The following is a 26,407-nucleotide window of genomic DNA, read 5'->3' on the forward strand; positions in this document are numbered from 1 at the left end:
ATATAGACCTCAAAATTGCTTTGAGTAGTAATAGATGAAGTTCGGCCAAACACCAACCCTCTCCACGCCTAAGTAACCATTTCGTATATCCACATTCAACGAAGCATAAATTTCTAAAAAGTGCTTTTGAGCTTTTATAATTCATGTTTAATTTAATTCGGCCTTCTATTCCTGTAATATTTCATAACCCACCTGTACACCGATCTGACAATTTATTAAGGAATAATAAATAAATCACTTACGTCATACTTTAATCCCCCGTTAAATGCGTGTCAGTAGGCTGTCCCCCGTAAAGATTCATGAATTTCTCGTAATCGTAAGCTTTTCCAACGTGATTAAATGCTTCCAAAGTGTGTACAGTCGATCCCAGAGCAGTCCCTCTTCGCAAGATTATTAGGAATCCCCCGCGGTGAGATTTCGTGAACGATTTCGTCTTATCGAGGGAGGAAGTCTCCTCCGACAGCAGATCGAAGTTGGCAGAGAGTCGAGCCGACTATAGCTAAATTGAATTGAAAACGAAGAGATTTTCCTCGGGACGCTTTCCAAAGAAATCGAAGTCTGGCTTCCCTTGGTCGATGCCAAGCATCATTTAATGGAGCTTTTAAATTCATAGCGCGTGTTCGCGTCTAGAGGCTCGCCTACCTCTCTTAGACCTTCCGTATCGGCATATCAGCTTGGGACAGCTCCCAAGGTAGAGGTAAACCCGATTAGGCGCAACACTAAATCTCATTCAACCAACCCCCTATTGTTAAGTACGCCTTGCTCGGCAGCTCCCACCTCCACTGGATTATCAAGCGGCTGTCAGAGGTGGTGCAGGTCCGTTGTACGTGGGGCCCGTTCCCTCAGTCCCCGTCAACTCCCGCGAAACGTTTGGGGATCAAGACGATAAGGTAAGATTGATTGCCCGAGCGTCCACGTGCCAACTCGCAGACATCGAGAGTTCGAGTATCTTCGCGATAACCGTCATTTTTGCATAATCAAAGGAACCTCTCGTACAAAGAAAACTCGTATACTTTTCACCGAATATTATTATATAATACCGCTGGGTAACCCGATAAATATATTTCATCCTTATATTAAAAAAACTTAATCAGACTGAAGTACAAAGATGGTCGAAAAACAGATTATTCATACACGAGATCATAAGTTGTCAAGCGAATGTCACATACGTGGTTCTAAAATGCGGTTTGCGAAAATATTTTCGCACTCCGTATATTATCCGTCGCGTTAACTAAGTGCTTAACGAAGGGCTCGATAGTTTAGGTGGTAACAACCATAACGTCATTAAACCGCAACTCTGCTAATAACAGGAAGCTTAAGTCTCTGTAACCGCCAAACCAGATGGTAAGAGTGGATCGCATGCATCACTGTCACGTAAATTGCTTCTCCTGCTTTCTACCCGCTTCCATCTTTGCGATACTCGCTCCTTGTCTATACGCTACATACATATACAGTATATGCATATATATTTTGAGGTTCCTCACGCCCCTACATTTGGGAAATCGGTTTATAAGGGTCACGTGAGTATCTGTTTCGTGGGCTGGTACATACGGTAATATTTTGAATTCAATCGTCCGTATAAAACAAATGGCACGAGAACAAGCAAATTACACTTGAACCCAAGTAGCATAAGACAGGAAACATACTGTTATTCCGCTGTATTCTGCGGGATAGAAAATTGATGCAGGAACAATTTTTTTATAGGGATTTCTTACTAGGATGATCTCTATTAAGGTTACTGTCAGTAGATTGATTTATGTGGATTGTGTAAAACAATAGAGGATTTCGAAAGAGATCGGGTTGCTGGGTCAATCTGACCATGGATTACAGAAAGAGGATTATTAGAAACTAGTATTGCACAACGTGACACACGTGCAACTGTCGGTAAGATAAACAAAGAAATAAGTGAATATATAGCAAACTATAACTCATAAACTCAATTTATTAATTAAAATTTTCATGCAGCTTTGATAGTGCTTACCTGGTCACTGTCATGACCCTGCCAGCTGTCGTGACTCTGCAACACAAAACGTACGTAACGTATGAGGAACATTAATTCGTTTAGAATGTTTTACAGACTTGATAAACGTATACAAAGCACTTGAAAATTTTGATGCTCGATGTGCTGTAGGTATTTCATATAATCACTCCATTATACAGGACATTAAAAAAAAAATGCATATCATAAATGATGCAGTACGTCAGCTTGTCTGACAGAGGACGATCCATTTTGTTTATTAATATTACATTGAATTTTCAGAAATTCTATTAAGTGACAAGTACATTAGCAGAGACGAGGTATCGAGTCCCATGAAGCTGAATGCTTTTTGTACCCACTGAAGCTATTCACAGACTGACAGAATAAAGCCGCAAAATGATATCTTTGGACATACGTATGTGCATTAAAACGAAACCGGAGCTTCTACGTGGTAAAAAGAGAAAAACAAATTTACTGCAAAAATTCCGCCTCCTGTATTGTAATGCCCGTAACAATGCACGTAAAGCACGGTGCGTTGAACTGTCAAAATTTTAGACGATCATTATCACACAAGTAACGAGTAATCCTGACGCTGCATCCACTCATCGTGCTAACGATCATTATTCAAACGATATTACATGCGTTCGTTAAAATCAAGTAATGAAACAATATGTACCTTCGTCAATAAAAAAACGGCACCTATTTTCAATCACACAATTTCAATCTTACGACCGTAGATAGATTCATATTTTCTTCTTGTACTTTAATGTGAAATGTACCCGCAACACATGCAATAGACTTACGTATACTATATCAACGACCTAAATGTCGTGCAACCTGCAATACCTCTCGTCATTTGTTCGTGGCGAAAGCAAGCTAACCGATACGCGATACAATGACGGTTTATTAAAGCGTAGTAAATAATATCTACACCATATGAAAGCACAGTAACGTTTTATCGGACACAAGGTTGGTTTGTGTCGGAGGTACAAACGGCAGTCGCGAGGTTAATGTCGGAGTGTGTGTTGTCAGATTTATGGGAACAATATAAGCGAACCGGCCACCGCGCTGAATCACGTGATCTGTGCGCCATAGGTTCAGCTACACCTAGCGGCGACTCGACAGACTATCGAATTATCGTGAAAAAAGAACACGGAATAACAGACCAGCGCCATCTGGAATGAATTCGTATCATAAAAGAGCTTCGTTCTCGATGGTCTCGAGAAGACAAATGGTGCTCGTATCAATATCGCTTTACCATGGAATAAAAATAAAAGGCAAATTATTCATAGTTGAGATTAAATCAGCTTAACTCGGGCTCAGCTTAGTTATATCTGTACTGTGAATTAAATTATAATGGGTAAAACTAAGTGAAGTTTTGTGGAGAGATACGGAAAATATTTTATGGCTGAATTATTTTTGGGTCGACCTAAATCATGTTCTTGCAACGGCTAATGTTGCTGCATTTGAGTACACAGTTCTCATTAGTGTTGAGAATCAAATTCATTAGTCATCCTGCTAGTCACAATTATGTACTTAGGGACATGTACAGTAATTAAGAGAAAGATAAAATAGTATGTACTTTGACCATTTTTACCAGACTTTTTCCTTGTCTATGCGTTTATTCGTTTAATAACAGGATAAATGTTTAACGAGAATAAAAATCCATTAAAGTTACTTGTTTATAATGGTTTTCCCATACACGTCTGATAATACGCAGCAGACAATATACTACAGTATGCTTTCAGAAAGAAGTGAATTTAAGTGAGTTCCTAGGAGCTGTTAGGATAATGGAGGAGGAGAAAAAAGGCGAATGAGATAGACGTAAGTTTCGTAGGCTGAACTCGAGATGTAATCATTTAATAGAGTTAAACAATGCTGAAACTGAACAGGATAAGGAAGTGAGAGGGGAAGGTCGGTGAGTGGACTCATTATTTGCTGAAGTTCAGCAGACATTTTACAAGCCATTAAATGCAGGTTTTCTTACTCATACAATTAACGACAGCTATACGTTTTGTCAGCTCTCTACACCGTAGCACTTTAATCGAGTCTTGTTTTCCAGAGGGAATGAATTTTAAAACGATCTCGTTGAATAATATATCAAATGACAAAATGACGTCGATTTAATTACTCAACATTGCTCTCGTGTTGCCGAGAGAACAGAAGATCAAATTATTCACAATTATACCATTGGAACCATCGGTAAACGTATGGCTGTAAAATATAATAAAATGGGGAGGCATTAGATTTATGCAGAACGCAAAGCTGACTGAAGGTGGTTAATGACACCATACGTAAGAGACGTCGACATTGAGAACACAGAAGCGGATGGTAAAATAGTTATAAGATAGTTATCTAGCATGATTAATAGACGCCACATTGCTAGAAGGAGGCCATAAAACCTGGTTCCGTTGGAGGTTTCCCTAATAATTTAAATGTCCATTGCATTTTCACATAAGCTAGATTTACGAGCGTGCGCATTTGCAATTGACACCCCTGAGAGCTGCATTTTCAGATTAGAATGAATTTCCTAAAGTCTGTCGAATAAATCAGCCAGCAGAATGAACCGAGTTCATCAATGAATTTCAAGATGAAAGGCAAAGCGATATCAGTGACTATCATCCGTAATACGAAGAACAGTGGAACCTTGATGGCGTCCAATAACATAAAGCTGATATAACGAGCGTCGTGTACACTACGAGTTTCAAAACCGTCGTTCAACACGTAAGACGATTAAATACTGATAACAACTAAGTCTTCTTCTTGTACGAAATTTCATTCCAAGTTTACTTAACGTTAGTATATCTATAGTGAATATGATGGTCAGAGGTATTATATGCCATGCAATATTACTGATTCACCTATAACACATAAGTTCGCCTATAGCACAAAAGCCATGTAAATTTCATTAGTAAAACAATCATAACGTGCTGGACCGTTTGCGCAGTTCTGGCTTGCTTGCCTCCATTTGGGCATCTCAATTTAGCCGAGACACAGAATATAAACCAAGAATGTTGGGTTTGCTGAACGGAGGGATTAAAGACTCCGAATTTGGGGCTCGCCGCCTCGTAAATTCAGTCTTACAAGGGCTTTCAAGGGCTTTCCAAGGTTCCCACCATCAAGAACCCTAACCTCTAAGTTCCTGTCTTGTAGCCGACCATACCTACATTGCATGCAACTCACTCTGACAATATACCTTCTTAATTATGAGAACGTGTCCCTCGCAATAATTAATAGCGTCCCACGATCCTGCTGCTTTCTGAGCATACGCTGGGCAAAGTGAACACATAGGTGCTGGTACTACCCTACCGGTAGCCCTTTAGCACGCTGAGAGCGGCACCGCTCCCTAGGTCCCGCCAGTATCAGATATTCAGTCTTCCACCTGATCGTCTCTTGGAGCTCGCCTTTTTCCGTTCCTTATCCCATTATCTTGTGTCAATGACTTGTACACTTGTGCATTGGCTGCACCATTCGCACAGTCCAAACGAAAGATGAAAAGGTGAAACCAAGTCGTCACCGCGTCTCCGTGTAATTTTTTCATACTCTTTATCCCAAGCACCCGTTGAGCGCTCGCTGCCGTCTGAACGGAAAGGATAGCAAAATCGGCGCCGCGCTCAACGTGCTAAATTCATATTACATAACCGAACCAGCTAGGAATAACAATCTAGGAACTATAGGGACAGTGAACCTCAGGAAGACGCGTGCCGCAAAATTATTAACTGTATCCACGCATTCCTTCGCATGGTATAAACTCTCTGTATAGCGTGCACCCTTGGTAACCTTTGAGGTTGAGAAGCCTGCATACGTTGTGGAAACGTTTGTTCCACGAGTTCAGCCAAAGTTACGACTTCACCTTGCGACGTGCCAGAACTTGAAGTTTCTAAAGTTTATAGAGCAGGATATATAGAGAATCTTCGGAAGTTTCGTTTTATTGCTGAACTCTTGTGCAGTTGTATGAATAGTACGTTGTATTCAGGACCTTGTGTACCTGTACATTGGAAATATTTTTTCGTGGTTTCTTCTGGGATGCAAATGTCTGTTTACATATGTTAAAATTTTGGGACTATTCTATAAGGATCAATATACTTAGTGACGCTATGTATACAGTATGTAGATCTATACTGAAAAGCCCTTTCACTCTCGTTTCTGCAAAAGAGTGAAAGGTAATGTAGTTTACTTCAAGAAAGCTCTCTCTCTCTCTCTTTCTACCTCCCCCCCCCCACCCATGAAAAGTGCTTTTTCCCTTATTAACGTAATGGAAGTTGTATCCTTCAAGTTACTAATACCCATTAGCCCGTTTATCTTAGAACCTGATTACGGTGTAGATAATAGTTAGAGTGAAGTGAGGATAGGCCGCGCCACCCAGTGGCTTGTCGTAATCAAAGTGACTACAACGTCGAGGGGTCGCGAGGCCCATATCTTCTTCCTGAATTATGGTGGAAACTCACGGAGTAATTTTGGCAGGATGGGAACTGAAGTGAAATGAGACGGGACAGCAGAACTTTTATCTTTCCCTGCAACCCTTTCATTCCTTGATATACTGCTTATATCTTACCTATATGTATATATACATATATAGGATTATATATATATATATATAAATATATAGGATTCAAGCGTTCAGGAATGGGTGGGTCAATCTAGTCGATAGGCCGAAGGATTTATATCGAAATACGCACACCCACCACTTGTTTCCCAGTAGCCCAGGATACTATTCGATTCTCATCCATCCCCAAGCAAATTACTCCCCGTCATTCCTAACTTTGATAAATGATTCTAATTAGGCGAACCGTTACGGGCCTAATAGGCAAGAGATTGTTTCGTTGAAGGATATAAATAATTTGCCAAATGTATTTCCGTGAGTTTTCAATTTAGTTTCAATTGAAAGGCTCAACCGCGTGGCGATCGTGGACGTGATGAAGGTGAGAAATAAAATGAAATCGCGCAAAGGTTATAAACGATATCGTACGTCAAGTTTCTCTTCTTGCTATTCGTGACCATGAACGGTTTCGATATACACGATTTTATTGTTTCCCATCGTTCGGCCGACCGCAGTTATATGGCGAACCGCGGCTGTTCCTCCTTTTTCTTATGTGAGTATCGTACAGTAACACCCCTACGAAATGGCACTTTTAGTGGTGCAATAAAAATACCTACCTTACGTAATGCCATTCATTTGCTATTCAATATTGTTTGCACTTGCCACCGGCTACAACACACGGGCTGTGCTCGACGCCAGTTTCTTTACGATTATGGAAGTACGATGCTATGAAAAGGGCGTAAAACTACCGTTAGAGACGACGTCATACCTACACTCATGTTAAGATCGTTAATTCCTCCTGCGTTTCCCGCATAATGACATCATTCCAATTTCTTCTTTTTTTCTACGATATACCACCATGTTGCAGTATACTGTGATGCGCCTAAACGGACGATGTATAATGCCTGTATCCTTCTTGTGTATGAAAAAAAAAGTTACTTTCAAAAAATCGATACGTCGTACAGGTTAAAGATTTTTTGTTCGTCCGAATGGACTTGTCAATTGTATTTTCAGTTTTTCTTATTGCGTGGTGAAAACGTATGCTTTGTTTAAATGGTCTATACATTGTGTTCCTGCATATCGGCGAGTTTGCGACCCAGCAAGTTTTAGACAGTAGGAAAATTTATAGTTACTACACGAGGCAAACTCGATGAAAATACCCCAGTTATGCATTGAGCTTGAATTGTAGTTTGCACTTTGTCTTTTTTTTTTTCCCACCATTTTTCTTCCACTTACTCGGGCAGGAAACAGACTCGACGAAGCACGAGGCAAATCGAATTGAATTTTATCAAATAATCTTTCACTATTTTAACTCGTACTTGAACACTTGTCGCATATTCAATAGACGTAATGAATCGGAAGTATTTCACATTGACCGTAAATAACATATTGCAGGTAATTCTAAAAAAAATAATTTCGTACTTTATTAAAGCTTGTGGCAACTGTGTCTTTTCGAATGAACGTCAGGTTATTTATAACATTCATTTACGTATTTGTTTCTTCGACCTTCACCAGTGTTGCATCGTTCAATATATTTTTAGTATATTTAGACCACTCAAGGAAACATATTGGTGTATGTTACTCATGAAAAACTGTAGGAAGGTAGTTAAAAAAAAAAATTAAAAAAACCAAGATAACGTTTAGTGCTAATTTTCTGCGTTATTTGGTATACAAGCCTGCGATAAGGTCGTAACATTATTATACCTCGGTTGTTCAATATCGTAGACATTACCCCATTTCCAAGATTAACGACGACAGTTCATTTTTTATACGTATACCTATAACGTCTACCCCCAACTGACTTTACGGAGACGAATCGTTACCGAGAGGCCCACAGCTAATTGTATAATTCCACAAGGTAGGACGACCCAGTCTAATGAATCATCCACAAGGATTAGAAATTTTTCAGAAAAAAAAAGAATCATGAAACACCAATGTTCCTGTATATAAATAAAAATTATATATGTACTGCATCTATATGAATACACTAATGGCAGATACATTGTTTCGAATCAGAAAATTTTCGTCAAGCATTATATTGCATTTTATCGATAAGCGATACGACTCAGCCCTGTTCGTAATATCGAGAATTTTTAAAATTTTAGTGAAACGCCTCGTTAATGATAGGGATGGTGTCAAATTGGCATAGATATGATTGCGTCCCGGTGAATCGAACAGTAAAATTTCACTGAAACGTTCTCGTTTGCATTTCATGTGTTGTATCCGTACGTAGACGAGAGCAGCTATAGATCTATACGATTTGTTCATTAATAGTGAGGGAAACTGAAAGTGTCTTGTTTCGTTGGGACATTAATAGCAGATAAAATGAGACAGTAACGGTCGTTTAGGTATTTAATCTAATTGCTACTGGACTGGCTGCTCGTTAGTGTCTCTTCATAATGCGGCTCTGGCGCTAACTGCCAGAAGGAGGAAGAAGGTGGGTAACGATGGCAGAGAACCAGAGGGTTGAAGAAGAAGGATAAAAGCACTAGGCCGATGGTGGGCCAATACGTGGACGTCGGCGCAAACGGTTGAATTAATTAGGTCGACGTTATCGTCCGCTAGGCTGGCTTTGCTATTACGGAGACTGTCTACTGAAAAACAAGAGCGAAAGCTCCACTGTATTTCACCAGCTTCTGGGGTAACCTGCATTCCCTGACCAATGGACAGTTTTGCCCGTTTATCACGGAATGTAATTTGGGTTCGTCACCGGACATACGTATGGTTGGTATGTAATCGATTATGTTTCATATTAAGAGATACGACTTTTGGCAAACCACGAAATAAAATGTAATAAATATAAATGAACCGTAAAAAATATTTCGAATAACATTACTGAAATCTCGTACGAAGAGATTCATTTGAAACGGCAGAAAAATCATGTGGTATAAATAATTTTGTTACCATACGTGCACGTGTTATCTATGTTTTTCGTTGAAATAGTTCGTGGTTTCCGGAAACACGATGGAAATCAAATTTGAGATCGATTGGGGACACATTTAAAAAAAAAAGTAAAAACTAACAAATAGCTCTGTGCTCGAGCGTTACCGCAAAATTACTGCAGGCTTCCATGTACCGAAGTTTAACCACCGAATCCATATACTCGCTATATTGAAAATTCAGAAAATAGTCGTTGCTGCTTCACAGTCTTCGTAATGTGAATATTGTAAATTCGTATTCGACCGTCTATAGCTTTATTCCATCCCTTACGATATATTTCCTATCTAAAAGGCATTGTCAAATTACACGCATAGATGCCATAGAGAATATACTAAGCATACGTATGAATTTATATATAGATTCAAGTAGTAAACTCCGATATCCAGTCAGACTTAAGAGAAGCTCTTCTTGACCCGTAGAAACAGGAGTACCAACCCAAATTGTATTCGAGGGTGAAAGCAGATTGTGTCTTGAGTGGCTTTGGCAGTTGAAGCTATACACTAATAGCCACAAAGGTTCGTTAACGTTGCATATTAGTGCCACTAACAAGGTTATACAGGAATACAGAACGCAATGTGAACGAGCCCTTAAACTCAAGCAGGTATTAATTGCGTCACACGCATTTCATAGCACATAGCTGTCTATTACATATTTCAAATCCACGATAGATATATTATTAATCCTCTTGAACAATAAAACATAGAAAATTACAATACAATATATCTATAGTATATAACAACGTCATAGAACTAAGGAGTGGAAATCGGTAATCACTGAATCAATTATAAAAGATTCCGATATTCTTTCACATCTCCGATACACATTGGAGGAAAGAGTACAGCAAATGGAAACTGTACAATGTATAAGAACTATTCGAAGCAGCCAGCGAACCTCGATGTCTCAATTATTTAAATGTAATCCAGTCACAGCATTTTCTATAGTAAATTATTCAAACAACTCTACTTTTCCAACGCTATAACGACCGGCTCGGGCTGACGCCTATAAATAAGTGTAACGGACAAACTTTTTTAAAGTCTCAAATCGTACGATCTAGTTTAGAGATTTAAGCATAGATATACATATATTTAAATTATATTATAAAATTATCCTATAAAATAATAGAATTCAATATATTCATATGTTTTGGAGTGACTTATGTCGTGGGAAAGTTGACAATTTTTTTGTTAGCTAGTCGTCAAAGTTATACACCTTTTTCTCGTAAACACTTGTTATCCTCCCTAACCTACTCGTACCGGATCCAACTGCTTCCTGGAGATAGTCCGTTCGCGTATGAACGTGGGAGTTTATACGAGAGAGCAGAGACAAGCTCATGAATAAATGTACCCCCACGAAGATGGTGGTTTTCCACTGTACGACTATAATATCCTTCGGTTATTCGAGGACCGACGCGATTTTATGTGCCATTCACATGCCGGAACGAGCTTTTCTTTTACCGTCCGATGGAGGTTACGACAATTCGTAAACGCAACGCTCAGAAGATTCGAAAGAATGCACGGTTACATCTGATTATTAGTGATCCTCTTAGAAAATAGAATTTCCAGCAGGAGCATCTGCTAAAAGTCTGACTAGCACAGAGTGGACTTTCGACTTGGAATTCAAGTACCTTCTTTTATTTCTACACCAAGAAAACACATACTGCGTAAACAATGGTGGATGAGTGTGATCGAGAGGATGTGTTCTCGAGGGTATTAGAGGAGACATAAGAAAGTGTAAGAGAGAGAAAGTCGACGAGAGTAAACCGAGAAAGAAAGTATCCTTGTTATAGGAAATTCTCAGTAATTGCCCATTATTGGTAATTACTTGAGCCGAGTTACTTCGCAGGTTCTCGAGTTTTCTCACTATATTCTCTATAGGCACCTAACGTGCATTACTTAATGGGAGAGTATCGAGAGTATCGACTCTTGCCAATATCCGACCATCACGTTTCACGTGATCCAATTGAAGAATCTATCCCTTACATCGAATAGAGACATTGTAATGTAGTTACTATAGGAAAACAACGTTCTGACATTTGATTGCCAGACGTCTTATCTCGTTTCCAGTAATTACATACCTATGTATATCCACGATAAGGTGCTTCGGCTGAAGGCTAACCAAAGTATAACCAAGCTATGGATATATCGCACCCGGATAATTGCGTAAGTTTATCGACTTGAAAATATCCAAGTTAATGGCAGTTCCGCCAGGTGAAATCGAGCAGGAAATTATGAAACCCCATAGCGGGAAGAGCCTTCCGACATATTTTGATTGTACAGTGGTCCAACGGCTGTACAGGCTTCGCGGACCGAAAAACTGGAGAAGGAATCGTCTGGGAGAGTAATGGATACATCCGTAGAAGTTCACGGGTATACGCAGTGGGAGGTTACTGCAATATATTGTATTTTACGTTAATTCCAAAGCATTTGTCGTTTGGAGAATGAGAAGTGGACAGAGAGACGAGCAGGAATCTGGGAGCTTTATTACGTAGCTCCAGCTTCCCAGTTAGTTTTCGAACAAAGGACTGTCGTTTTGTCACACCCCCTTAACGTTCCTCCTGGAAATACGTAATTGATGCTCGTATACAATTACGTAAATACACGGTCAGTATTGCACTTGTCAACAGCGTATCTGGGTATGTAGATACGAATCACATACGTGCGTTCATTTGTCGATTAGCTGAACCGTAAAGCATAATTAAAATCATACATAGGGGTACACACATGTCACTTTGTTATTGGAAAGTTTATATTTGCTATGTTATATATAGAAACTTATATTTCCTCTACTAAAATCAATGTGCATGCTCCACATATGTGTTTTGACATTTCTTTTTTTCCCCTTCTTCCTTTCGTCCTTTAATACGCGTGATCAGATGCCATTTGTCACGGGAGCATAACACCCTCTAGCACACAGCATCCCTTCTATGCTCACCCTTGTGCCATTTATACGTGACCTAGACTGAAAAAGCTTTATATCGATTCGCATACAATTTTTACGATCGCTACGTAATATAGATTTGTTCAGACAAGGAGGTGTTGATTTCGTATTAAATTGGAGGACTCGCAGATATTCATGAGCGCGAGAAATGAATAATACGAATTAGAGAATCATTGTAAGACCCATCATCCCTCACCGTCCTTACCCACTCCATCAGAGATCGTTATGGCGTCACATTTAACCTACGCTAGATAGGTAGATAGGGAGGGATCGTCACCCTCGATTTACGCCCTTCCATTTACCCTCGGCGGCGACAAGATTGTTCGAAGTTTATCGCGTTAATTGAAGGCTTAGACTTTCGGAAATCGACCACTTACACTTCTAATTGCCGTTTCTAATTTCGGGTAATGACTCGAGAACCTCCTAAAGGTTCCTTGGCGATTTTCTTTTAAGGAGATGCCTTATCGCTATGCCACTCAAAGATTAAAGACAGTCGCACGGTACCTTCAAAGGCGCAACTTCAATTTGAAGGACATTTCATCGCTATCTCACGTGCAGTAAAGACGTCAAAGTATTTTTCGTTAGAAGGTGGTAAAGTTTCCAAAAATGTTATTCGCCAAAGTATAACGCTCCCCGTTAAAATTCACAATTGGGAACGAAGCTTTAACCAGTCAATAAAGAGTTTTTTTCTAGATGCAATCCTGCAGTCTCATCATTTTCAAATGAAGACAGTGAACAATAAAGGTGGATAGCGGAAGAGAGCGCTCGTGAAAACTCTCCCTTTAAATCATTGCTCTTATCGCGCATATTTCCCTTCTTTATTTTCACTTTTCTTCAAGATAAATTCAACCTAAAACTCACCCAAGCATTTCTCGGCATTGCACCAAACGCGATAAGAGAATCTTTCTTGCGGAACTGCTTGTCAATTCTTCGACTGATAAATAACCACGAATCGCCGTCACTGGTCAGACGTATGATCGCGTGATAATACCGTTTCAGAAAAGTATTGATCAAACAATCCGCATCTAAATATAATTACAAGCAATGATATACGAGTATACTAATTTTAGTATCACGCGCGCAGCGGCACGTGTCCCTATACGTATATGAAATTGCAAAATCGCGATTCTCTCTCCACTATTTTAACAGCTCGAGCACTTTCAATTAGGTCAAAATCATTTAACACACAGCCGCGGAGACTCGCCCTGTGGATATATCGATTACTGAAAATTTGCTGCGAGTAATGGGAATTCCTCTCAAAGAGATCCCAGCAATTGGCTTTACTGACATGTAAACAATATTCGCTCCCGTTCGAGCCGTAACGTATGCATATGTCTAGAATCAATGCTCGATCAAAAGTCACCCTTTCCACAATTACCAAATAATACTGCACTATTGTCGTTACCATACGACAAATTGATGTCGGTCAGCATTTTATTGATGTTCGTCTGGACGACGGTATTTTGCAGCCGAACGTTGGTCACGAGCTATGCGTATAGCTCGATTGCTGACACGGTCGTCTAGTCGTCTGTCGGTTGGCTGATGCTGGTTGGCAAACAGAGACTCGAACTCAGCTGTCCCCTGGAAATTACATTCGGGGTAGATAGGCATACACGTAATGTGTTATTACCACCGCAGTGCAGCCTATTTAATTAGTTCCGGAGCTTTGTGTCACGAAAATGAGCTATAGGCAGGAGCGATAGCTCACGTTCGCAAAGTTCTGTACACGCACGGCGCACCTTACGTGTACTCGTATAGGTACTATTTACGAATTGACAAATATACCTTACTCCCCAGGGCAGTCCGATAGTGCCACTAATGATGACGCGATGACTGTTCCAAAAAGATAACTCACGTAGAACACAACGCGATGACTGCTAATTGGATGAAATCTTACGCAGATCAATCTCCAAGAGCTGCCTGTATCATTTGTCGCTGGAGCCGAGTGAAACAAATTCTATAGTTTGCAAAATACATTGTGGGCGACTTTTTTTCTTTTTCTTTTCTTTTCTGAGGAATGTACAACGTGTGTAATGAGTTTACATCTTTTGGGAATATATTTCTATGGGGTTTAACATGAATCTTGAAATTCTCGGGATTCTGTATGTAAACAAAGTAAAACGTAACACTTCACTTTGGGGACTAAGTCCTATATCGTGTGTATACATATAGGATGGAATTCGATATAGGAAAAAAGGAATGGATATATAAGGAGTAAACGAAATTTCGCTTCCATATTACATAAAGTTTGAATATATTGAACCCTTGTGAAATTGAGCACGAAAAGCACTCTTCTTGTTTAAGATTGAAAATAGAAATGGTTATTATTTAAAAATTTGTCATGAGTGAGCTACAAAAATGTATTTATATCACAAATTCGTTTTTATGCAAAAGGGGTAATTTTTACGATATTTTTGAATTAAAGCAAAATAAGCAGTTTCATGAACGCACGTCTGTGAAATACTGATATGCAATAATACAATCTGATACAATAATGTTAATACAATATTATCGGCTGGACGTACGTATTATGACGTTACCAAAAATTATGCACGATGTCTCGAGCTGCGTAGGCATACTCTTTCATCCCCTAACTGTTGAAGTCACCCCTTCTCGTTCATACCAATTTGTCATTATGTCCACCACGTATTATTTCCCCGAAAAATATGACGTGGCCTTTGCGTCACCGAACGATCAGAATGATCCGCTTTTTCGTATTAGGAATTCTCTTCTACCTTCCTCTCGCTCACTATCCTTCACGTGTTACACCAAAGTAATAAAATTTACCTACATAATATTTTCAGCAGGGTTCACAAGTAACAGCCTATATATCCCAAGTAAAAATATACGAATAACGTAAAACGAATCAATCTTATATATACAGGTAATTTAAATTCATACGAGAATAGACGCAACGTAAAAACCTATTTTTCCTCGGGATACCTTTTTCTCACCCATTTTCCGACCCGAGGAAAATGTTATAAAATAAGGGGGTTCCCTCTGCCACGACGGTGCGTAAGAGTAGATACGGTTTGTAGTACTTGATATGCCGGTCGAGCCTAAAAATGGGATTTGCGCGATACCTCTTATCAACGAGGATATCGAATGAAATGGCACAGCCAGTCACTTCTCATATTAGCAGAATCCGCTACAAAAACTGTTAAAGGTGAGGGGTGAGATTGGCACGGGACTCTATCTGGGATTGGCAGATGTATTACGGCCTCCGGTGCAACGCACTGTCATTTATACATATACTATATACGTACAATATACATACGGACATATATCCATCTATCAGGGGTAGAAGAATATTGCATCCACTAAATACAAGCTATCCAAGCTTCGTCTTTATGGTAAAAAAAAAGGATATAGTAAACACAAATGTGATTTGTGAATTGTCAGAGGAAAAGCTACACTCGCAAATCGTATTACTCGCTGATTGCGAAATTGCTCAAGTGCTCGTGAGATTGATGAAATACTATGGAGATGACGTAAATCCTCATGCAAGTCAGATTTTACCATTAGAAACACGAGAAGTCGAACGCGTCTAACGTAAACTGTAGAATCTTCAATGAGCGCCAAGAGACGTAAAGCGAAAATCGTACTGCCGTTTCCACGCGTATATATATAGTCGGTATATATATATATATATATATATATATATATACTTACCGGAAAACGTATATTCGTGTAGTAAATCAAATTTCACACGAGACGTACTTTTCGTGAAAATTCAAGTTCAATATATTCTACGATAACTATAGGCTAGAGTTGAGATTACTTTATTCGATTGTTCTCTGCAAGTCCCGATAATAAACTTCTACCGTGTAGTAAATCAAATTTCACACGAGACGTACTTTTCGTGAAAATTCAAGTTCAATATATTCTACGATAACTATAGGCTAGAGTTGAGATTACTTTATTCGATTGTTCTCTGCAAGTCCCGATAATAAACTTCTACCTAAGTTCACTCGTCATGGCAGGCTTTGTGGTAATAGCTCAAGGCAAGTATTCAAGCATTGTGGGCTCTGGGAAAGTTTTGATTGTTCTCAGTAGGTACTTGGTAGCGTTAAAGCGGACATTCAGTAATTTTTATTTGAGCCGTTGCATTTTGATACAGATTGCAATAACTTTTTATTAAAAAAAAAAAAAGAGACGGATCATCCCCCAAGTCTTTCTTCGATTCTTATATGCCTTAGGCTTTTCCTTTAACTCAGTGCTTGAAAAGTCAGTGGACTGTTTCTCTAAGAATTACCTGACCTTCCTCGCTTTACTCAAAGGGCCGTGCTTTCGTAAGAACCACAACTAGGCAATTACACGCCTCTCTGGTTCGCCGAGTAACCGGAAGTAGGAGATGATAAAATGGCAAATACCACAGACTTTTCTACATCGGCCAAAGACTCATTTGTATGCTGTAGAGAGTCCCAGGTCACCCAGCTTGGCAAGCATTATATGTATACATACGTCTACTTACTCCTGATAATGATACAATGAGCTTCGTTTTTTAAACGATTTGTACGTGAAATTAAGATCATTTATTAAAACTCCAGTGTGCTTTATGGGATCATTGTACTGTACGTTGCAACATGCGATGGTATTGTTATGCAAAATATTTTAATTAAGCTCTCAGTGCACAGCCGCGTGTATACCCGATGAAGAAATTTTGCGACAAATAGGCGATTCACGTCGAGCCACTAGTAGCTACTTCTAATTATACGATTCCGTTGAAATAAAAGTATTACTAAAGGGTTTCGAGGTTGGCCGAATTGGATTGCGAAGTAACAATTATTGTTAAAGGGTACCAGTTAGGAGGGTTTAATGACAGTATACGGTATAAAAGGTACGACATCGTTCTCGCGTCTTTATATTTAAATAGGAGCGTCTAGGGAGTTCATGGCATGTCTCGTTTTATACGTGATACATAGCCGTGACGGTAATTCTAATTTTTAAAATTAGAAAACCCGCTTACTTTATGGGAGGTGAGAAGAGGAGTGGGCATCCGTAATTTTTACATGCAGATTGGTATAAGCCCGGTGCCGGAAGGAGGTAATTCCGAGTTGGGGTAGATGTATGTCTGAGCGATAAAAGTAATGAGATCCATTATAACAAGGTGAGTTTCCACGTAAAGGTATCCACTCTTTTCCTGGAGAGCCGCGAAACCCGTAGCGTCGTCCTGCTAGATTTATACAACCGTTCGCCGATATAAACTGTTATTCGTTAACTACGTTGTCCTTAGAAAATAGCAATCCATTATTCACAAACAATCGAACTACATACCATCGAGTTTTGTATCTGTGATTGGTTTTCATACGGTGTTCGCGTGAAATCGTTTAATTATTCAATGTAAAAGTCAATCTCTATGTATACGTATCAACAGAAACTCTCGCAGACTTACGTATCGAACTGACAGAATTTCTTGACTATCCAGAGTACAAAAAGACAACGTGAGAAAATGGGCCAGATAAATTGGCCAGAAGTAAGACGGGTTTCGTGAAAATGACTTCGAAGGGGAAGAATATACATATGATGCATATACTGTGGGATAAATTTAAAAAAAAAAACTGGGTCAAAGTGCAATAGTGGGCAATATTGATAGTAAAGGAGTCTATAAGAGATGATACAGGATTGCAGGTGGGACGTGAAAAGAGACGCAGTATGTAAAATAGACCATCTGGTAACAAAAAAAGACATAAAGATGTCCCAACTGTGACGATATCTGATCCAACCACGTGCATCTGGCGTGCGGGCGTGTGCGGTGAAATTAAAAAAAAATGAAGTAAATGCGGTTAACGTTACTCAGAATTGATTACTTTTTAAAGGAGAGCTGGAAAGGTTTTGAGCAGAATCCCAGATTACATAGAAATTCATATGTACCCAGATTCACGTTGCACCTGAACATAAAACGATACTTCGTGACTTAATTATAAGTTTTTCATTCAAAATATGTATGTGACTTTTTCCATTGGTCAAAAGCTGTTATAAAATTGTACGTAATCTTTTCCTCGTACGAAAGCATTGTTTCGCGGGATTGAAGATGCCTACACGAGAGATCCCAAGTAAATCACGGGAAAGGGACTATAATTTTCAAGTGTTTTCTCGGCTGTACGAAACAGGCGAAAAGATTAAAGTAAAAGTAAAACGATGAAATGGTAAAAGAAGGATGATAAAGGTACACCCACCAGCTGAGGCCAGCGGACCGTGAGGTAAACCTTTGCGCGGCCAAAGAGCCGCAATCTTCTGAGTCTCCGCAGCTTTTTATCGTTAAAGCCCATCCCCATGAAGATGGGCGCCACACGTGATCCGCATTGGCACTCCAGGTTGATAACTCGTATAGTTCCTCAACTTCGATCAACTTCATACACCTTCTAGTACCTGCACTATCTAGTGTCCACCACCACGATAGTTCGACTTCCGGATTGGTTTTACGGTCAAGCCAGCATGAAACTCTTCAGCCGTGTCACATGTATCGTGGCATCCTCACTTCCGGCCTTTACTTTAACGCTTGGGATTTAAACCTTTTAATGGATTTCCAATCAAATTTACTTTCTCGTATGTGATTTTCGTATCTGTCTACATGTATATATCCAGACACTCGCCGTTTCCAGATTTACGGAAATTTCCCAACTATGCGACCGGCTACCCTGCCACACGTTCGGTAAGCTACAAACTTTCACCATGCACGTGATAATCGAATCGATAGCTCTATGGGAAATACTTAAGGAATGCACCACGATGCATCCGACACTTCTAAGCTCCTGCATTAAATAGTTCACGTATTTCCTCCAATATTATTATCACGTAAAAAATCCCTAAAATATGGCAACTTACGCACAACGTGTAAGTACGCTTCACTGTGCACGTGTTTCTCAACGTGTAAAGGTAACTTCACAAGTTGCGTCACGCTACTTGTACGATATATTCTGGAGTTAGTGCGCCAGCGTGCATTGAACGTCCCATTTGGTATTCTGGTATCAAGTAGACAATTGTTTACGAGTGAATTTTACAAAGGACAGAACGCGCGTCGCCTGCTAATAAATACTGTAAATAAACTTATGACCACCGAGACTCAAAAGTTTTCGCAAAACAGAAATAGCTTTATTCTATTCAACGAACAGTTCGGAAATCCATCGTTAAGGCCTGACAGACACTTTTATCTCGTCATAGAGGTGCGACGTGACAAAGACACAGAGACTTGGCAGTTGCAGGATGCGCGAATCCAGCTAGGCTAGGAACCCGCGGGCCGTGATCCGCGCGAGTGACTGCCGCTGAGGTTCGCAACGTCGGCCGAGGGATGCTGCCAGCTGGTGTAGACGGCGCAAGATCTACCCCCACGCGAAATCACCCCCCACGAATCCCCGCTCCTCCAGCCCTCTTCACTGCCTAACATTGGCACTTCACTCTGCCAGTTGGATAGGGATGACCTTTTGCCATGGAGAAACGAAAGAATCAATTTTCTTGGATTTTCGACAGCGATCTGTATGCAAGATGAAAATATTTGTTTTCCTAAGTTTTTCTTGTCGGATATGATGATATTATGAAACGTAAGTGTATCCAGTCGCGTTAAGAAATTGACGAAAAAAAAGTAATACACTGTCTAACAGGTATATAAAAAATATCAGTAAACTCAAACGAAACATGTTGGATATTAACATTTGTTTTTCAACAAATTATTTCTTCACGCACACGAAAAATCTCTGCTCGGAAGATTTCATTATGATGAATTAACGGATTTGAGATATACTTTTAATTCGTTAACGAATTATTCGCTTTTCCACGTTGCGTTAAAATCATACCAGACGAAGCGGATACTGTTCAAGCGTTTATTAATTTTACGTTACAGTGTAAAATTTGTAGTTACGAAACAAGCAAAATTTATGTACAATACGTAAAGCTTGCAGGTAAACTTTTAAGAAGAGTCAGCAGAGGAGTAAAGAGAGTAACTACTAGTTACCTCTTAAGATGGCATGGATTAGAGGGTCTTTCATTTTCACTCCTTCCCTTCTTCCTTCCACAGTATCTTATATTCAGACTCCCTTCTGTAACTCTCTCGTTTCCATTAAGGGTGATGTAGTGCGTGAAACACTTTATCCGCTTTTCTTCTAACGGTCACTATGGCTATCCTCTCTAACATTCACGTCGTATAGTGCAGACGGCGTTTGTCTCGCGTAATAAATTCGCAAAAATTTCAAAATTGGGCGCAAAAGATTTTTTACCGTGATACCTAAATTTTTATTTTATTGCGATCCCTGCTATTATGTAACAGCCATAGAATTTCCGTACAATTCGTTCGACCACCTATTCTCGTCAGTACTGCTGAGTTTTATAGCCTCAACCACATCGATTATACAGTGCAGTTACAAAATATATCATACAATCTGCTATAATATATACCATATATGTATATGCATATACACATGCTCGATAAATTAATTGAAGCAATAAATGAATACAAAACTACGGAGTTACGCGATTCATCAACTTTAAGCGAAAAATCCACCTGAACTTTGGTTACCGCTCGATTTATCTCTAACAACGAGATTTGGGAATTTTATCGAATTTAAATGCAAACGAATGCACGTCTGGTCGCTGTTTGCTCATGGAAATTCGTGGTACATAAGCCCAACGGATATCAACGTCTACAACTCCACACGTGACTGAAAATCTATATGTGAAATGGGTATACGCATACGTGGACTATACACGTGTGCACATCAAATGTGAAACCTTTGATCTTATGCAAAACTCAGCACTCGCTCTGGCGTATAAGGGATTTTCGTTTGCGCCCTTCTCCGTTTAGATATTTCATTTGCATCGAGTGTACGAAGCTTAGTATAATTTTGAAGCACCCCCTTACCTTTTCCTAACACACGTTTGGTTATGCTCGTTGCGTGTAACTAATTATGTACTATAAGGTAGATCTACCCTGTAAACCTGTATACACAGCAACGATACCTACTCCTATACGGGTTTCTATTAATGCTTGCCTGAGCTTAGCGTTTAGGAAAATCTGCCGAAATATCTGAACAAAGGAGGCACGCATTTTGGGTGCGTAAAAGGACGTATAGAAATAGAGGAAAACAGTGTAGTAGAACGAGGCTGAGATTTTCAGTGAATTTTAGGATGTTTACATGAAAGGTGTATCTACGGGCGGATAGAACGGGAGGATATAACTTAATATATATTACGAGCGCGGTAGTATCCATTAGGATTACTTAGGATTACTCAAAGCTCGTTACTTCCTGAAGAGGATGGCAAAATGAGCCACCGCCATTTTCACAGCTTAGCTACACGCAAATATAGGTAATGCCACGTTAACTCGCATATACCCATTCTCCTTCTTGATGAACCCAATTACAACGTCACACGTGAGCGTCACGACTGTTATTCTTTGTCCTGCGAAAACGCGAGAACGAGAGTAGGCAAGCACGTTTAATTATATTTGGAAGGAACTCGTATCGGAATTTCGTGCGAATCCGCCGAAACAATATACTTGCAATAGACGAAAATCGGAATCTATATATAATTATATATACATATCTATATACGCTGTTATTAATTGTTATGCGATTACCATCGCAGCCGGTTAAGTTTTCCCCATATGTATTCGAAGTTCGTCGATGATTTTGAAACTGGACAAAAATTTTCTCTTACGGTTATAGGTATATGCCTGAAATTCGTGGTTACACTAGGGATGTCAGTAAAGCCTAGAGGGAAAATATGTAGCTGTACAGGCACCGGTAGACTGGAGGGATTTAAGTAAATGTATGCGTCCGCACTCTTGCTTTCTCTCTTTGGTAGGGTAAGTATGCTAACTAGTGTCACCTCGCTCACCCTAACCATTTGCACGACTCGATTTCATCCCCGAGAAATGCTGTCACACGGCGGATTATGTTTGTTGACAAACGAACACAAGAATATTGATTATTTTATCAGCAAGTTAACATATTGTGCGTGCGTAAACAAAATGTACCCAAGTAGTCACACGCTACCCAGCTTTGAAAATGAGGGTAAAAAGTCAACCAAAGTTTTTGACATTACTTCCACCCCTATCTTTGTACTCGCAGTCTTGTAAATACGCGAAAAGAAAATTCATTAAAAAATTAATTCCTCGTGTTATTCAGACAGACGATACAAAGGGTGGATAGATGAAAAATATATCGTATTTCTTTAAAGGGAAAAATATAGAGAGAAGTTAAATATAATTTTTACCAAAGATTTTGAAATACGAGGGTGTGGACTTTGTATCTGAAGATATAGACATTAGTGTGCATCTGCCCTGCTGATCTTTAAACTTCCTCCTAGCGCGATCCAGACAGCGGCTGTAATATATCGCTCCAGTTGCTGCCACACCCTTTCCACTTCGACGGCAGGTTCTTTAGAGTACGTTAACGATTCAGGATATCTCATCCCTTATATCCGATTTCTGAAATATTGCTTCTTCCTAGTATGATTTGTGAATACGCGGGTATACCGCCGGTTTCTGCGATTCTATTTGTCATGCGAAAATGATACTATAGGATAGTTTCACTATATTCCTATGTATTGTAATGCATTTTCTTAACTCGACACTGATAGTGAAAATTCCTGAACTGACACCTACGTTACCTTCGGCCGGCCACCCTTCGTGCATGCATCCGCATGCCAGGCAAACGGTAACCAAATTATTTTTCACTGGGAACTGACTAGCCGGTATGACCTGGGAATTGAGGTGGAACAGGCTCAACTCAACTCCGCCAAAACGAGAGCTCTGATGGAACTTATCAGAAAGAACGATAGTTTAACGCATCCGGTGGACTTTTGGGGACGCGTAAAATTAAGAAGCGCAACCGTACGTGCTGATACTGTTAGGGGCCTTATAAAATCACCAAACGCACCTGTATGCACGAACAGGAACGAAGGGTTACGGAAATGCACGACCGCTCAGGTTGCTAGATTCAGATAGAAAGGGTCGGAGTAAGCCTCAGGTAAATAGTGCAGGAAACAGAGGGCAATCGATCGAGAACGCAGCGGAATTAATCGGAGCTATGAAATCTAAATCGATTTCAATGTACTATAAGTCATTTTATACGTTAAAAGATTCCTTAAAGATACACCGAAATAGATTTTTTCTAAATATCTATGGTTTAAGAATATAGCTATTAGTTTATACTACGATGCAATAAAGAATTTCTTTGGCGACAATTCCTGAGGACCAATAATGCTAATAAAGAACTCTAATCCCTTGAATTTCTAGTCCCCCAAGCAGTCTTGGACAATTTTGATTATTCGTTTAATCAAGTATCATTGGTCGAAATTATATTCCTGTGGTTTAGTTTCATCCCTCGAATCGCCCTGAAACACTTTGGCTTATTTCTCCGAATACGATGCTGATGCTGTTATCGTTCCAACTCTTGGTTATTGTCCGCTTTCAATCGCAAAGGAACGAATGGAAGCTTGAATTATGTGCTTGTATGATAAGCTGATACGTACGCAACTGGGCACGTACAGTGTTTTTTTTCGCCATATTTAGTGAACTGTGAACATTTCGAATGGAAAATTCAAATATTTAAATTAAAATTTATACGGATGATTTAGTCTGAAAATATGTCCAATCACAATGACGAACTTCGATGTGCTGCTAATGATCTAGCTTTGTTTAATTGAATTAATTCTATATTGAAGTCAGTCTGTATGTAATATACAGGCATTTCGTATACACATGACTGCGAATCGGATTCAAAATTCATGATTGTACAATTCAAGTATTAATTGGAAAATCAAATCAGTCAATAAATATAGATATGATATTTATTGCGATTGTATAGAAATCCTGGGGATTCAGGGTTTTATCCAATCACAACAAAAAATTACCAATATGTAAACCCCTATACTATAATACATACATATTAACAGTAAATGAAAATAAATTTCGATATACCAATGAAGCTCGCACTACAGCAAGATTTCGATAAGTTGTCAATCCCAAACTATGACTTCGATTCTTCTGGTTTCTCCTGGCCATATAGAAACAGTTTCAACATAATTTAGGATAGATGATTAGGTCGCATAACCCTCTGACATAAAGGCACGCAGCTTTGCTGAACGCGGATGAAATATTACAAAAATTTCGAAAGATTCATAGCGTCTGGATCAAAAGAGAGATTGATCACGGTATTATATCACATATATTCCAACGCAATATATCCAAGAAAAATTATCGTCAATCCTAGCAGACATGTACAAATGACCGCGAGTCACTTTGATATCTATAGAAAACGAATGAATTATACTTACGTCTGAGAACCTTCCATGTAAACGTAAAATGCTTACCTGAAACATAAAAAAAAATACATCATATATACGATTGAACGATTCAAATATCATAGGGATGACAGCAGAGTATATATAGGGTGGCTAATTTTTTTTAACAAGAAAAAACCCAATGTGTCGTGTTGCTTATTTATGCTGTTTTTAAAAGTCGATACCCGTTATCATCCCGTATAATCCGCTTAATTAACGGTGGGTTTTCGCAGAATAATCCCATAACGGTTATCACAGCTCCTGAATGCCATCACGAAGGACCGAAAGCTCCCTTCATGGCGTTATCACTTAGCGATTATTATTGCAGCGTTTACACGAACACCCCGTAAAGATGACGTCACTTTCCCTAGGATTATCCTGTCTCTATAGTCAAGCGTTCCCATCGCTCGCCATAAGGAACGTTTCATATCCTTGATACGAACGTTTGAATAATGTTCAAGTCGGATAGAAATTTTGAAAGCGACATTTTACGAAACTCGTGACAGTCGACATATTAAAATTGCTATAAAATCGTGTAAGGATGTATACCCGTGTAATATATTTTTTTTTTTTCAAAATTCGGCAAAAACTCTATCCGCGTCGTTTGCATTTCACTGATGAAAGTTTAACGTAGAAAAACAGTACCTTTGGTATAGGTGTTTTCGAGTATAAGTACGTAGCCTGAAATTTGCGTAGGATCGTATAAATAATCGATGAGGCATTATGTAAATAGACGAACCTCTTACGCGTTCCTCTATTATAATATAAATTGTCAATAAATTGATAAAATAAATTGATTTTCAATTACATTACCATAGAAATGGATGGTATCCCTGAGATACTTGATTAGGTATGCTACTTGGATCAAGAAATTGCGAAGCTTAGGGATGCCTAGATCATGCGAGACGTTTCCCTTTGAGGCTCGAGGGTCCTTTTGCCTGCTTTGATAAGACAGGACGATCCTGTGTCTGAAGGATTCTACCTAGGTATTACTTACCTTCGAAAACCATAAACCTCCAATTTTCATGACCGAATACGCGACTCCAGGATTATAGTAGATTAATTATCACATTTGAATTTCAACATTGATAATAGCTATTAAGCATCGCGAGGAAGCGCAGAGAAAATTTCGTATTGGGTTTATTAAAAAACGTCGACCGGCTGCACGTAGACGCGAAGGAAGAGAAATGACGGTCGCCCTAATATCGGCATCTGTGGAATTGAGAGTGAGCCTTGAACGAGAGGGCGTAGTATGTGATTTACATTCCGGAGACATCAGCGTCGAGAACATTATCATAAACGAATGGCAGGGGTAGCTTTCCTAAGGGACATTATCGGTCTCCTGCTGTTTCCCCACCGGATGGTACATGTGACCTACCCTTATCCGACGTGTTGCTTTGCCAAATTACTACAGAGAATCTTGCGCGAGATTCACGTAGGTACGTCTACCTATCTATATGTATACTGTGTACTCGGTATAAAGCTGTACTCGTTAAGTGCTTTCGACGACTGTATAAACTGGCGCTTTCGCGTTGCCGGGGGTAGCGTTGCGAATAAAAATAAGAGGAAAAAAAGAAAAGAAAAAGCTTGACTCCTTTATCGCAATGCCGACTGTATCATGGCAGTGAAAGAAACTCTCAATTAAAGAGGCCGTAGAATTCTGCCGTTTTCCGCATTCCGTAATCACGGCTCGACGGCGAGATATTAAAATTAATGCGCCCTCCACTTTCTCG

The 26,407-nt window shown here is 39.4% G+C and overlaps 1 protein-coding gene across 19 annotated transcripts in view; it reads right to left on the reverse strand.

Annotated features, from left to right (window-relative positions):
- The window catches only part of LOC107265960 (disks large 1 tumor suppressor protein), a 167,760-nt gene that overhangs the window by 87,604 nt on the left and 53,749 nt on the right, over window positions 1–26,407 (reverse strand). For 15 of the 19 annotated variants that reach the window (XM_015735939.2, XM_015735937.2, XM_015735935.2 and 12 more), the window contains one exon: window positions 1,982–2,017. In XM_015735939.2, coding sequence (XP_015591425.1) covers window positions 1,982–2,017 — 36 coding nt within the window. Of the gene's footprint in view, window positions 1–1,981; window positions 2,018–18,574; window positions 18,683–24,668; window positions 24,705–26,407 lie in introns of those variants that run through there. The other 4 variants (XM_025083230.1, XM_025083231.1, XM_025083233.1 and 1 more) reach the window with 2 other exon arrangements.

The sequence above is a fragment of the Cephus cinctus genome, unplaced genomic scaffold (genome assembly GCF_000341935.2).
Source record: "Cephus cinctus unplaced genomic scaffold, Ccin1 Ccin1_scaffold0265, whole genome shotgun sequence".
Taxonomy (NCBI): Eukaryota; Metazoa; Arthropoda; class Insecta; order Hymenoptera; family Cephidae; genus Cephus; species Cephus cinctus.